This window comes from Quercus robur, chromosome 2 (assembly GCF_932294415.1).
Source record: "Quercus robur chromosome 2, dhQueRobu3.1, whole genome shotgun sequence".
NCBI lineage: Eukaryota > Viridiplantae > Streptophyta > Magnoliopsida > Fagales > Fagaceae > Quercus > Quercus robur.
In genome coordinates, this window is record NC_065535.1 from 32082569 (window position 1) to 32098272 (window position 15704).

A 15704-nucleotide genomic window follows, 5' to 3' on the forward strand; every position below is an offset into this window, starting at 1 on the left:
GGACAGATCACTAAGATGTTGAAAAAATAGACGAGCGTGCTCGCAAAGTGGACGGAAGTTAACTACGTTAAAATTTTTTACAAGTCCATCAAATACGCGATATATTTAAAATTGATGTACAACGCCACAAAGTGGACGGTTCTACTAATAAACCTCTCAAAACAGACGGAGAAGGAAAATTCTAAACGATGTAAATGCTCAATCAACACAAGATAAATAAGTCTACAATGCGGACGGATTGTCACAGAAATATTCTCACAAAAAATCCTTCCTCAAGAAGGGAGACGGAGCTTTAGACAAAATACCAAACAATTGTAAAAAGCATATCTGAACATTAAGCAAAAAGCCCCCAAAGGCAAATGTTTAATACAATTAAAAAGGACGGATTGTCTTAAAAAATGAATAAAAAAGAAGGACGGATTGTTCACAAAATAAAGTACATATGCATCAATCTTTCTTTTCTTCAGTAACCGGGACATCCTTCGACGGGGCGGAATCTCCGTCTCCTTGAGTAGCACCGTCGCCAAAAAGGTCCTCCGTATTTTCTGAGGCGACGGGGAGGGCAGAAGTCTGGGCTTGATCTTCAAGTTTGACCATCGTCAAATCCAGCTCTGGATAAGCCTTCTTGACTTGACGGAGAGAGTCATCAAAGCCTTGAAGGAAGGAGTCCGACAGCTCGCCCAAACAGGTTTCCGAGCATCGATACTCCTCGACGGCTGCCTCTTTCGCCTGACGGATCTCAACTTTGAGTTGTTTGATCTCCGCCTCTTTATTCTCTATGGCCGTCAGCGCAGTGGCCGTCTTCTCCTCCAGCTCCTTCCTCACCTTCTCAGAAAGCTCCAGCTTCCTTTCCATCTTGGACCTCCATTGATGGAGTTGTCCGAGCTCCTCCTCCGTCTGCTCTGCCTTTGCGCGAACCCGGTCCAAGGCACTCTCACGGTTGAGACACCGGTCCAGTAGACCCTTCATCATGACCAAGGACTGCGAGTAGAAAAGAGACCGTCACATAATGTAAATAAAAAAAAAGAGAAAAAAGAAAAGTGTAAAAACTTATTTGACATAGCCAACCTGAGCGACGGCAAAGAGGCCCGTTTCCCCCATGGCCTCCGTCGAATGGTTTCCCAGATCTTCGTAGTCTTCTGCCGTGATGATGGACGACAGCTTCTCCAATGCATACTTGGAGTCGTCGCGGAGAAGGGAAGGAGGTCTCTCTTGCTTACCCTCTGGGGCCGTCATCAGTCCTTTACCCGTCCCCTTCTTAGCTGGAGTGACGGTCTTGATACCCTCAGCCATTAAACCAACCACAGGTTCAAGTGAGACCTTTGGTTGCTTGAATGGACGGTCAGATTTTGATGTTGGTTTCCTCTTAGGTGCTGAAGCCGACACCTTAGGAACCACCTCGCCGGATTCCCTCTTCTTGACGGCTTGGGATTTGATCAGAGCTCTCCTTTTTGAGTCCTCCATCTCTGCAAATAATGACGGATGAAATTAAAACAAAATAAAGCTAAGTAAATGGCAAAGTAAAGTTGACGGGCTTACGTTTATGAACGCGCTCGTCGTATCTTATTGCTTCTTGGGTGGGCTCAGGACCGTCGCAGTACCAGTGTATGGTCCTCGGATTCACCAACTTAGCCCAAGTCCTTTCCTCCGGCGTAGTCTTCTTGCAAACCTTTTCAAGAAAGCTAAACTCCTCGAGGCTGACTTGAGGGCGCCGTCTACCTGCAAAGAAAAAATGATCAAGATATACACATATAACTGGACGGATGTGAAAGGCAGTACAAAATTTAGACGGAGGCATACGTGTCTGATTTATAACTGCCCAAGTTGTGTCGACGGGCATGTAATCCGTCTCCCCTGGATGGTTCATCCATCTGTCACCCTCCAGGAAAAAGTACCGACTCTTCCAGTCTCTATTTGAGTCTGGGGTCTCAAAGATCACCTTCAACAAGGGGCTCCGACTGGCAAAACTGTACATCCCCCTTGATCCCGAGATCTCGTCTGGACGGTAACAGTGAAGAAATTCACGGACCGTCAACTTCCTTTCCCCGTTTGACATTGCACCGTAAAGGATCTCCATGGCTATGAAGACCCTCCAGGCGTTAGGGGATATCTGGGTGACGGACAACCCCAGATACTGCAAGAGTTCCCTATGAAGTGTAGAAAGCGGGAATCGAAGTCCAGCCTTCAATGCCTGCTCGTACACTCCTACACCGTCTACCCCTTCGTAATAACACTTCTCCGACCCATATGGTAGACGGATGGAGACATAGTCTGGGATTTGGAAGTTGGTCCTGAAGGTGCTGAAATGTTTCTCCCTGATGACGGATGTAAACCTATGCACAGTCCACTCTGGCAACATGATGAACTGCCTTAGTCCATCAGCGCCTACGACGGACTCCAGTGGTCGATCCCCGTCATCATCGGAACCCTCTACTTCGACTATCTCCACATCCTCATTTGTTGAGGACGAAGAGGAGGCAGACGGACTCCTATCTTCGCCGGGGCTCTCTTGGTCTTTATGACCGGACGGGTATACATCCTCGTATTCCGTCCCATCACGAACCACCGACTGGTTACTTGACGCACTAGACATTTCCTACAGTTGACAATAAAACCTAAGACCGACGGGTTTGAAAGTGTTGACGGGTATGGAAAGCCTAACAACAATGCATGGACGAAAATGTAACTTGACTATAGTAAAATAGAAGCACTTACCGAACTTGGCAGAGGATAGGTGACGGTTGGTGTAATCAGCAAGTATTCGTCCTCGACGGATTGCACTGATAAGGTTGACGGCTTTGCTCTGACAGGGTTGACGACTTCGCTCTGACAAGTGTTTTCTGAGTGAAAATTGAAAAATGAAAGAGTAAGGCGCCTTATATATATAGGAAGTGCACGGAAGACGAAGCGACGCTTCGATCCTATACAACGACCATTCAGAGAGTGACACGTGGCATGCTTAATAAATGCTGACAACCTGTCAGTACGTACCAACAGATTTGTACCCGCCATGTATCCGTCAACTTGATGATTCTTCCTTTGACGGGTTGATCCAGCTGGGACCGTCGTTCTATTTTGCATGAATCCGTCATAGCCATATGTAAGGACCGTCACCCCACTGATCCTTTGACCTTAAAGGTGACGGATCATTGGGGTGAAGGGGGCAACTGAAGATGATAAAATATTGGGCATGATGGGCTTACCTTAATGGGCCTGACGGATTGGGTCTCTTGGGCCTGCGTAAGTATGGTCCCAGCTTTGAAGGCCCATCACTACTGACGCAGCAAGGGCCCATGGTCCGGTAATGAGAATCCTTGCTCACCACGTTTGGAAGAATTGGGAATAGAGTCCCACATTGAAAAGATGTGGGAACCAAAAAGGGAAAGTCAACCCCTTATCACTATAAAAGGCGTAATACCCACAGAAATCGAGGTATGCTTTTATGAACCCTCTCTAACGCACTAAGTAAAACAAAGGAATTCTAACTTGACCGTCGGAGAGCCTTCGGCCGGCACCACACCGGTGCTTCTCTGAAGGATTCTTTGGTTTGTTTCGTCGTGCAGGTTCGATTCGAGTCGCGAGTACGGTGTGACCCATTGGTGACGGTTTTCGACGTCATCAATGTCTATTTTAAAAAAAAATCTCTTTCCTAATTGCAATTTCTTTCTTAATTAATTTGAATGAAAGTTTTGGAATAATTAGACAGTAATTCAAAAGAATTTTGGCGACAGTAGTTTTGGTCCAATTGTATCTTTTTCTCTCTCCCTCTCAACTGGTTCATATTGTGAAAATATGTTATTTTCAAAGTTAAGGTGAGATGCATATCGATATTCTATTAGTGTTTTAACGAAGACCAAAAAAAGTATTGATTTAGCAATTATGTGAAGTTCAAGAAGTAAATTAACCAAAATAAATATTTAATAACATTTTTTTTCCAATTAAAAATGTCGGAAAATCTAGTCCAAGAAAAAAAAAAAACCCTAAAATACCAATTAAACTAAAGAAAGAAAGAAAAGAGGAGAAAAAGAAACCACGCAATTTCTATATTTAGAAAACAAAAAAGAAACAGTAAAAAATCAGAGCCCAAGTCCTAACTGAAAGTCTGAACTCACAAGCTAACTGGGCAAATTTCAAAAAACCCAGATTACAACTGCGTCACATGCGATCACCGCTCCTCCGTAGAAGACGATGCAGTGGTACTTCGTAGCCGCGCTCCTCACCATTCTCACCAGCTCTCAGGTCCCCCAATTTTTAACCCTAAAACTTAAAAATTCTATTAGATCTCTTTCAATTTCAATAATTATTTCTAATTCAAATTTCCTAGCTATTTTTATTGCTAATTTATTTATTTATTTATTTATTTTTTTTGTAATTAAATGTGACAGGGAATTTTGACAACTCTATCTCAAAGTAATGGACACTATACCTATGACTACGGAACCGTTCCATTTCTAGCAGAATTGTTTAAGGTTTATTTATTTATGTTATTAATAAAACTATATTCATTTTACTTAATTATTTGATTAGCTCTGCTAATACTGCAATTACAATTGTTTAAAATTTGAACTACAGCTAGTGGTTTCTAGTTTACTTCTATGGCGGGAGCGCCGGGTATTACCATCTACAAGGATGACTACAGAATGGAAAAGCGTGCGCTTGTTTGTGATCCCTTCGGTTATATATCTATTTCATAACAATGTTCAATTCGCAACATTGACTTATGTGGACACATCCACATATCAAATCATGGGTAATTTGAAGATTGTCACCACTGGCATATTGTTCAGGTGCCTACATTGTACTTTTTCGATGTCACATTAAACAAAAAAAAAAAAAAAAAGAAGTAGTTCGGAAATTTTTTTATTATGTTGTTGATGTGGCGCCAAATAAATTCAGTGTCATGTTAGTTTGTAAGTCTTTTGTAGTAAGATTCGTAGTAGTTTTAGCATTTTCTGTAATCTAATGTATGGCTTTTATTCCTTCGCCATAAGTTAGTGTGTTGTTAATTGACTGAATTAGTTGGTTTTGGTTTCGTGCTTAGGATATTCCTGAGAAGGAAGCTGTCGAATCTACGGTGGATGGCTATTGTTTTGTTAGCCATTGGAACAACCACAAGCCAGGTGATGAGTTGAAATTATTGTTATGATGTAAATTGGAGCTGGTTACGTACTTGAAAATATGGTGTTTTGTGTGTGTATGAACTATAGGTCTAAATGTTTGATATTTTAGTGGTGTAGTGCTAGTAATTCTGTTGGAGATCAATTCTTTTAGCATGATTATTTTTGTTCTAGTTAAGTTAGCGTACTTGAATTAATGTGAGGCACTTCTTGCCTAGTATTTATATGGCGTACATTATAGGGACTGGAAAACCGATATTTGCTGAATCCATTTATAGGAATGTATTATTTGTATATTTTATAATCAGAAGTATAGCCTTTATTCAAGTTTTGCTACCTTGTCGTTTGAATTGATCTGAAATGGCTACTTGAAGGACAAACATGGGAGATCAGGAATTGGGCTAATTCGAGATAACATGAAAAGATGGTTTCTTTTTTTTGTCCATTTTCTTTTCATCTGTAAGTGGGTCACTACCCTAACATTGATGTGCGTTAGCTGTGGTTTTCCTCGATCTTGGAAACAGGGTCTCCACAATTTGACTGTTGAGTGAGTAATATTGTAGGACCTCTTACCCACAGCTCTCTGGTGATTGAAATGCATCCACTGTGGGCTGAGGACAGTGAAACCTTATAATCAAACAATGAAGCAAACTACCGGTTCACAATGTGATGTGATAGACAGTTAACAAGCTTCTCTTTTGTGTTTCCTCTACCAAATGCAAAAATCATGTGAAGTGCTTATGGAAAATGTTGTAACCATTTTTTTTATAAGGTTGCAACAGCCCATTTCGTTCTTTGTATATCATCTTCTTTATTAAAGACAACAAAAAATGTTGGTGTAAAGCATTATATACGATGGTTCCATTGTTGCAGTAATTTTGTTGTTTATTTTTATTTGAAGTCATTTCTATATGCATTAAGATGGATCAAACTCTATGAAGTCATTTCCATTTTCTTTTTTGGTTGAGAGAAGTCTTCTATTATTGCCTCGCTCAATGGTCTGTGATATGAACATCTATATGAAAAACTCTCTCTTACGTTTGAATTTTTTTTCTTTCTCTCTGAGGTGATGAAAACTTGACTGGATAATTTCTCGAGTAATGGCCTAAATCTGAGCTAAGTATTGATGTAACATGTGTAGTTTAACTATTCCATTTTCAATTATTGTAGATTAAAGGTTGTGGAGAAGCTTCATGTGACTCTCTGTTCTCAGCACCAATCCAAGGATACATGTTAGGAATCCTATCAGCCTGTCTATCAGCATTGGCAGGTGTATACACAGAGTTTCTGATGAAGAAGAACAATGATAGCTTGTATTGGCAGAATGTACAATTATATACGTAGGTATCTTTTCTCCACACAATAACTTGCTTTTTGAAGGGTAACATCAGCTATTTATTATCCTTTTGCATTTTGAGCAGCTGCATTGGAAACCCTCACCCATAAATCTTTCATTGTTGGAATTCTCAAAAGATGTTAGACATTAATCTCCCTCCCAAAAATGGCAATGAGATTTCAAGTGTTCCTCTGTTTTCAGTCCTTTTAAAATCAAATGAAGGAAATATTGAATTTGCTGTGACATAGAATTTCCTTTCCTGTTAGATATGTACTTGAATTATATTTTGATTGTACTTTAGTGTGTCAACTCTCTTGTTTGTTCAGTATATCTACTACACCAGTTCATTTTCAGATATTTTTTCCTGCTCAGGTTTGGTGTGATTTTCAATATGGCACGGCTTCTTGTGGATGATTTCAGAAGTGGATTTGAGAGAGGTCCTTGGTGGAGCCGAATTTTCAATGGATATAGTCTTACAACTTGGATGGTGATATTAAACCTTGGATCCACGGGCTTGCTAGTGTCATGGTTGATGAAGTATGCTGACAACATTGTGAAGGTGATTGCTTTTACCTTTGAACTAACACCCATGGTTTTGTTATCATATTTCTTTTGAAGCTTTCATTCGCAAATATGCACTACATGAAAATGCTTATCAATGAAATATTCTATTGGTTCACTTTTTCCCTCAAATGTTATATGGCCTTTCAGTTGCATTTTGTGACTGATTTACTTGTTTTTTTTTTTGAGAGAGTTTCAACCTATGGCTTCATGGAACACATTAGTGTCATAAGTGTACAAAAATGGCACTTTAAACTAAGTTGTATCATCGAAGGTATGTTTTGCACTGGGCTCCAAGCTTAGCAGGCTGGATCATCAAAGAGAACGCTTTCTCTAATTCAATAAAGGACTATGTTTCCTCACTTATATATGCAAATTAGGCTACTTCATCCTTTTCGTATGAAGTAGTAGTTTATTTTAATAAAACTTTATATATATTATGAAAAAAATGCTTGAAGGGTCCTTGCCTGTCTTTGACTATTCTTAAAGTCAGGGATTTTTGAATTTGACCCCTAGTACTTGTGATTATTGTGTATTCAAACAATTGGTCGAAAGGAAATTTTCATGTTACAATCTCTGTGTGCATGTGTGTTTTGTATAACTTGTATTCATCAAGGTAGATATGCCAATCTCACGTAGCTTACACTTCACTAGAATTATTTTCACTTCAGAACAGGACCTGATCATTTGCAGTGTATGCTTATTTCCTTTTTACTGGGATGTGACAGTCTTGAGGGGAAATGGGTGATGCAATTTGCGGCCTTTCAGAGCAAGAACAGGAGACTTGACTCTTAGGTCATCGGTTAGTTAGCTGTCCTCAGTGGCTGTAAGCCTGTGCTATCCTAGTCATAAATTACTTTGAAACCTGCCACCATAGGCAGCAGTCCTGAGAGCATTTGGGCCTTAAAATTCTCTTCTATTGTGGCATCCATTGGATTAGGTCCACTCTTATATGGTAGATTTTTGCGTTTTAGCTGCCTAGTTTTTGCATACAACCTTATTGCTGGAGCATCATATCATATTTTCTTTATCTATTATTTGTTTTGGTTATGTAACATAAGATGTTTGTGAATCCAATAATAGTACATTTTTTTTTTCTAATATAGTTTGTAAAAATTGTCCAATAAACTGTGAAAACTAAAATGCCATGTCAAGTGCAGAAACTGTACAGACAAGTGGTGAATTCATTTAGGACAAGGTTTCACTTATTTGTACCTAAAAATTGATGCACTTTTTTCCCCCTGTTGAGCGAAAGGTGAGCCCCTTCTCCTAACAAGCATCCTGTTATCTTATCATCTGTGAAATAAAAAATAGTGCCTATTTTCTACCTTTTCCCGGGTAATAATACCTGGGATCCAGAGGAGATCCAAAATTCCAGTTTTGGCTAATGAAAGACCCATGTTATGGGCCTTTTCTCCATGGAGAGTGGAGACACCCTTTTTAGAGCAAGGAATCTTTTTTCATTGAAGTTACACTCAATTTAACCTCTATCCCGATCAGAGTGGTTGTGTGGAAAGATGAGGCTCTCAGAAACTAACAAAAGCGAAATTGTTTACACATTTTATTTAGATACCTCTTTATGGAGTTTCCTAGTCGAATACGTAGAATTGTCAAGTCCAACTTGAGCCCAATATGGGTTCTTCAATTAATGTGTTTTCTTCTTTTTACCTACTGCTAACTTGTGCTTAAATCAGGTGTATTCCACATCAATGGCCATGCTGCTTACAACGGTTATCTCTGTATACCTTTTCAGTTTCAAGCCTACACTGCAGGTAAGCTGCCGTGCACTTTAAAGTCAAAAAGTTCTCAGCTTTCTCTCTCTATATCTTATGCCCATGTATTTTTTACTTGATCAATGATCATGTTTATTACTTTTCTTATCTTGCTGCAGCTGTTCTTGGGTATCATTGTCTGTATGATGTCACTACACATGTATTTTGCCCCTCCAAACATGCTGGTGGATATGCCATCACCCACTAAAGCAGCTCCTGAAAATCTAAAAGAAATTTCTGTTGAACGAAAAACAGATACTTCATGATTGTCTCGTTCAGGGAAACTAATGATTTTATCAGGTGCCTAGTGGAAGTTGCACCTAACTTGATGCAATGCTGCAACTAGAATATAATAGAGAGGGGGATGTCACAATATCCGTGGAGAATCATCTGTAGCTGGAATCAGAACCATCATGTAGTCTCCCTCATCCGGGTTCTTCATTGCTGTCAAAGACAACTATTCCCTCACTAACAGTTACTCTCCCAAAGTTGTGAGAGAACAAATTAAATCCATTGTTTGTATGAATATACTGACATGTAGATTGTTCTCTTAAATTCTTTTAGGAATATGTACTGGATATACTTCATCAAAAACGTGTTCCACCTGTGTTGTTTTTTTAATATTTGACAGAGAATGGCAACAAGAAAGTTTTGAGAATCAGAATCTCTGAATCAAAATATTCTTTGGTTCTGCTTTGTGTTTTGTTTATCCTGGAATTTGCTTAACACTCAAATTTGTATGAGAGGCTGATGATACCTAGTTTGAACCTTATTGTTACGAGCTTGTAACCTTGCTGCACTTGTAGATTTCTCCAGAGGCAGATGTGCCAATCTGTTTAAGGTTAGCAAAAACACATATTTAATTCCTAGATCTGAACAAGTAAGAAACAAGAATAGTCTTACAACAGAGAAGGTGCCTTACTAAGTTCCAGTTGCTTGGATGAGATGGTTACTAACTGAGAGCACTTGCAAAGTTTTTATTTATTTTTACTTTTAAATTCAAATAGCAGGATTTGATTTGTTGGGGTAACACTTGGGTTTATTTAGTAAGAAAAAATCCTCTAAATACGTTATTTCTATTACGCGCTGGAAACCCAGGCATTCTAATGAAAAGTTTTCTTTAGTTGAAATTCAGGCTTGTAGAGGTGCTTTAGTTTCACCTAAACACATCTTGAAATAATATTGACAACATTTTTTCACAACTATTGAGGTGGTGTGTGGTGATTGGTGTTAATAAAGTGGTATGAATGGTAAGACCATATAAAAAATGATGTTTTTAATCACAACTTGCCGCATTAACGTGGTGAAAAGGATTGTAATTTTTTTTTTTTTGGCTCTAGCAAGTAATTAGTATCATCATCTCCTAAACATCTCTCAGTTGGTTAAATAGAAGTTTCAGTTGAACGAAGAACAAATTCCTGATGTTTGTCCAATGCGTGGAAACTATTGCTTTTAACAAGTGCTCATTTGGAATCAGTTCCATCCTTTAGACATTAATTCTTCATAGCCTACAATTGCTGTCAAAAGATAACAATTCGACCTTACATGAAAATTTTGCAGTTAGTTTGGTAACTTAAAAATTCTTTTAGGAATATGTGTTGAATATACTTACTCAAATTCAAATTCTACTTGTGACTTCTTTTAGAAATAAGCGTAAAAGATTGGCTAAAGAAATTGTTGGGGAATGGGATGCTCTTACTTGAAAATCTGGTATGATTGGCAAATGTATCTAAAATTTGTCTGCCTTTTTTAAGAATATTAAGATTTTGATCCTCACAGTTATGAGATTGTAACCTTTTAGGTGGTAATGCTTCAGAGACGGATTAGTCAGTATTTAGGGATGAAGTTGATTTAGACATGAGTAATACTAATACACCAGGATCTGTTTGGCTCTGTGTTAGGCAGAGCCTAAATAAAGTGCTTTTAGTTCTAATAAGTACTTTAAGCAACAAATAGCCGTGTATGGTAAGTTAATGAAAAGAGCTTCTAGCAAAAGCTCAAAATTGAAGTAAATTAAAGAAGGTTTCTGACTCTTCGAAAGAGAGAGTTCTGGTGGTTTGTTTACCGGGTTTTATTGCTTTTGCTTCAATTGTTTCTAGCAGTACTAGTGTTAAAACTTGGACATTAAACCAAGTAAATTCCCCTTGCATGCAAGTATGTTAAGTAATGCATACAAAACAGTTTGTATTGTCGGGAAATTAGCAGAACGTTTCAGGCACAAAGTAAAGTGCGCTGGCCTAAAAATAAAATGTAGGAATAAAGTTTACTGTCCAATTCTTGCATTCGATATTAAATTTTTGAAAATGAATTTTTTATTACAATTACAAATTACCCATTGTCCTGGTTGTCCAAATCTTTCTAGGTTCTACTGTTCTAGCCTCTTGATTTTAGATTGAGTTCATGATTGACTGATCTCTGCCTTTCCCTAATGTAATAAAAAACAAAATTAAATATGGATATGTACATATGTAACATTAAATCCGCAACTGGGATCATTATTTTCTAACTTAAATAGAAAGCTCTAGAAAATGGATGGTCTAACACTGCATCTAGAACTGAATCAAATAATGTATCTTAAACCATTCAATTTGGACTCTGATTTATAGTTTTCAATGTTGTTCAGGTGCATGAAATTGTGACTCTCAACCCTCTGCTTGCTTACAATAATTCTACTAAAAATCTATCATAATGTTCAAAAATCAAAATGCTTCACTTTCGAACATTAAATGCACTCATTCTTGATTTCTCTCTTCTAGCACATACCCTAATATTCTGCTTTCTAGGATGTCTATAAGAGGACTACTTGGCATTGAGTAAATGCTCAACTCAGAGACATAGAAGAAAAGGGTAGGATGAGTGGAATTAGTTTTGCCAATACTGCTATTGCCATGCCTGGGCTAAGGCCAAATGGGCACCAAATGAACAAGAGCAACAACTGCCACCACTTCCAGATGCCTCTGCACTACCCAAGGTACATAAAGAGTGACTATGAGACCATGCCTGAGTGGAAACTGGACTGCCTGTTGAATGAGTATGGATTGCCTGTCACTGGAGATGTCACCCAGAAGAGGAACTTTGCCATGGGATCCTTTCTTTGGCCTTCCCAAGAATGATTTGAAGTCTATAGCAATATATTACACTATGTTCAGAGAACTTAATTATTAGTTTTCACAAAGTACTACCATAGATGATAAGTTTGGATTAGCTACGGGATTGATTTAGATTGTGTAATCTTTAATACTGCAATGTTCATCTTTTGTCTATGTAATGTTTTTATGCAAATATAATGAAGATAGATATTCAACTTAAAAAGTATGTGTATATATCTAATCACAGGTACAGAACTGCAGGCATGGTTGGGGTGGCCATGGCCCTTCAAAACTTATTAAGATTTGAAGTTGCATTCTTAAATTTGAGCATAATTGTACACAAAGTATATATCACCCTCCTAAAAATTTTCATTTTTAAAATATAAATCCGTTTGTTTTGTTTACTTTGACCCCCTTGATCTTAAAATTCTGGCCTCACCTATGTCTATATGTTTTTACTGCATTACATGGCCAGATTAAGCAACTTCAATAGTCAGGTTTTTCACTGGCACTCATGAATCATCATGTTGGGGGTAAGGTGCCTACCAATCATCTTTCCCAAACCTGTAGAGGTAGGAATTGTGTGCACTGGATACGATGACTCCTGTGTGGTCATGTTGTGTCTAAAGACTCTAAAACTAAATAGGCTTAATTGAAAGGCCAGGTTTTCTACAGCCAGTGTGATGCTGTTGATGCAAGAAACAACTGTGTAACCATGAATAGGTTATTTTCTTAGTATTAATGGTGTCATGATTTGATTCCAATAAACTTTACTGTTTGAATCCTATACTATTTTTTCATGATCATAATAAGTTTCACTGTGGTATCTTGGCAAGCAATTTGAAATTCCAACAAAATTATTTTACATGCAATATTTTTGGATTATTGGCACAATTTCAGCACCTAATTGAATATTTAAGTTTGAACAAAAACATTGTTGTTCCTTTTTCTGCTTTCAGAAGCTCTTTGGTTATGTTTAAAAACTTGAGAACCTGTTGCCTTTCCTTCTTAATTCTGCCATTAACTGGTAGGACCCCCTTTTTCAGCTATTAAGATCAATTTGATGGATACATTACCTAGATATGGATGAGATTTTTCAAAGGTTTTTTTCGGATGAGGTGTGCTATGCTATGAAAAAAGGATATCTAATAAGGGATGTATCACAAGCACAAGTGTTGTATGTGTAGTTTGCTTCTTAATATTTCTAATTAAATATGATATGGATATGTACATATGTAACATCAAAGCCGCAACTGGGATCATTATTTTCTAACTTGAATAGAAAGCTCTAGAAAATGGATGGTCTAACACTGCATCTAGAACTGAATCAAATAATTTATCTTAAACCATTCAATTTGGACTCTGATATGTAGTTTTCAATGTTGTTCAGGTGCATTAAATTGTGACTCTCAACCCTCTGCTCGCTTACAATAATTCTACTAAAAATCTATCATAATGTTCAAAAATCAAAATGCTTCACTTTCGAACATTAAATGCGCTCATTCTTGATTTCTCTCTTCTAGCACATACCCTAATATTCTACTTTCTAGGATGTCTATAAAAGGACTACTTGGCATTGAGTAATGCTCAACTCAGAAACATAGTAGAAAAGGGTAGAATGAGTGGAATTAGTTTTGCCAATACTGCTATTGCCATGCCTGGGCTAAGGCCAAATGGGCACCAAATGAACAAGAGCAACAACTGCCACCACTTCCAGATGCCTCTGCACTACCCAAGATACAGAAAGAGTGACTATGAGACCATGCCTGAGTGGAAACTGGACTGCCTGTTGAATGAGTATGGATTGCCTGTCACTGGAGATGTCACCCAGAAGAGGAACTTTGCCATGGGAGCCTTTCTTTGGCCTTCCCAAGAATGATTTGAAGTCTATAGCAATATATTACACTATGTTCAGGGAAATTAATTATTAGTTTTCACTAAGTACTATCATAGATGATAAGCTTGGATTAGCTATGGGATTGATTTAGATTATGTAATCTTTAATACTGTAATGTTCATCTTTTGTCTATGTAATGTTTCTATGCAAATATAATGAAGATAGATATTCAACTTAAAAGTAGGTGTATATATCTAATCACAGGTACAGAACTGCAGGCATGGTTGGGGTGGCCATGGCCCTCCAAAACTTATTAAGATTTGAAGTTGCATTCTTAAATTTGAGTATAATTGTACACAAAGTATTTATCACCCTCCTAAAAATTCTCATTTTTAAAATATAAATCCGTGTGTTTTGTTTACTTTGACCCCCTTGATCTAAAAATTCTGGTCTCACCTATGTCTATATGTTTTACTGCATTACCTGGCCAGAATAAGCAGCTTCAATAGTCAGGTTTTTCACTGGCATTCATGAGTCATCATGTTGGGGGTAAGGTGCCTACCAATCATCTCTCCCAAACCTGTAGAAGTGGGAATTGTGTGCACTGGATACAACGACTCCTGAGTGGTCATGTTATGTCTAAAGACTCTAAAACTAAATAGGCTTAATTGAAAGGCCAGGTTTTCGACAGCCAGTGTGATTCTGTCGATGCAAGAAACAACTGTGTAACCATGAATAGGTTATTGTCTTAGTATTAATAGAGTGTCATGATTTGATTCCAATAAACTTTTACTGTTTGAATGCTACACTATTTTTTCATGATCATAATAAGTTTCACCGTGGTATCTCGGCAAGCAACTTGAAATGTTCAAAAAAATTATTTTACATGCAATTTTTTTGGATTATTGGCACAATTTCGGCACCTAATTGAATATTTAAGTTTGAACAAAAACATTGTTGTTCCTTTTTCTGCTTTCAGAAGCTCTTTGGTTTTGTATAAAAACTTAAGAACCTGTTGCCTTTCCTTCTTAATTCTGCCATTAAGTAGTAGGACCCCTTTTTTCAGCTATTAAGATCAATTTGATGGATACATTACCTAGACATGGATGAGATTTTTCAAATGTTTTTTTCGGATAAGATGTGCTATGCTATGAAAAAGAAGGATATCTAATAAGGGATGTATCACAAGTACAAGTGTTGTATGTGTAGTTTGCTTCTTAATATTTCTAAATAAATATGATAGCTACGCTTGACCTTCAACCCACGGCATAGAATGCCAAAATGTGAATCACATATATCATATATGAATGGTATCTTCTACGTACAGCACAGCTTTCTTAGGAATTGTACATAGTCTCACACTGTATCATAGCTGTTTAAAGGTTCTTGTTGCTTGAGCAGTGTGGACTTCATTTTTTAGTTGTCTAATCAATACAAGTATAGAGAGCCTTCAAGGGAATTATGCAGGTCTTATAATTCAACAAACATCTTGATTTTTTCTGTAAGAAACCTACTGTATAGAGTGGTCCAATGCCAGAACACAATTTTATGTTTTCCTATGACAATAAATCAATAATAGATGATTCTTATGCCAGAGCGGCCTTCTGCAAGTCAAGTTGCTAGGAGATAGACAGAAAAGGTAGAATTACCAAGATGATTATTGTAAAGGCATAGGAAAAAAAAATTTCGAACTTTGATTATCTGAGGTCTAATTTGCCTCTGGTAAGGCAAAATTATAGTATGATGAAAATTGCCTCAAATTCCTAATTAGATTCATTTTGGTTTTCTTTCATGTGGAACGAAAGGTTTTTCCTTGGCGTGGAAGACAATAATTTTCTTTGGTTTGCAAGACAAAGATTCTCCTTTATATGGAAGGAAAAAAGTTTTCTTGTTGAAGAAGTAATTGATGCCTTATTGCAAAGGTATTATTGCAAAGGTTTGGTGGCCTTGGTCCAAGAGTCCTTATGTATGAGAAGAAGAAAATACTCTTAG

At 37.6% G+C, this 15704-nt stretch overlaps 1 protein-coding gene and 1 long non-coding RNA gene across 2 annotated transcripts; both read left to right on the forward strand.

The window, feature by feature from the left end:
- Positions 1-4052: 4052 nt before the first annotated feature.
- LOC126713362 (CMP-sialic acid transporter 1) lies at positions 4053-9485 on the forward strand. The gene is made up of 8 exons (XM_050413108.1): positions 4053-4239; positions 4386-4469; positions 4573-4787; positions 5042-5120; positions 6288-6457; positions 6826-7012; positions 8709-8786; positions 8906-9485. The coding sequence occupies exons 1-8, from the start codon at positions 4189-4191 to the stop codon at positions 9050-9052; spliced, it is 1011 nt and encodes a 336-aa protein (XP_050269065.1). The 5' UTR covers positions 4053-4188; the 3' UTR covers positions 9053-9485.
- A 1948-nt stretch (positions 9486-11433) lies between these two features.
- Positions 11434-13952, forward strand: LOC126713363 (uncharacterized). The gene is made up of 2 exons (XR_007651325.1): positions 11434-11757; positions 13613-13952. It is a non-coding gene; the product is annotated as an uncharacterized LOC126713363 (long non-coding RNA).
- Positions 13953-15704: the final 1752 nt, after the last annotated feature.

Bases quoted from the DNA above. Each gene is read 5' to 3' on its own strand.
- LOC126713362 (XM_050413108.1), top strand. From the start codon at position 4,189: ATGCAGTGGTACTTCGTAGCCGCGCTCCTCACCATTCTCACCAGCTCT. The intron at 4,470-4,572 runs GTTTATTTATTT...TTTGAACTACAG, and splicing joins TTCTAGCAGAATTGTTTAAG to CTAGTGGTTTCTAGTTTACT. The intron at 8,787-8,905 runs GTAAGCTGCCGT...ATCTTGCTGCAG, and splicing joins GTTTCAAGCCTACACTGCAG to CTGTTCTTGGGTATCATTGT.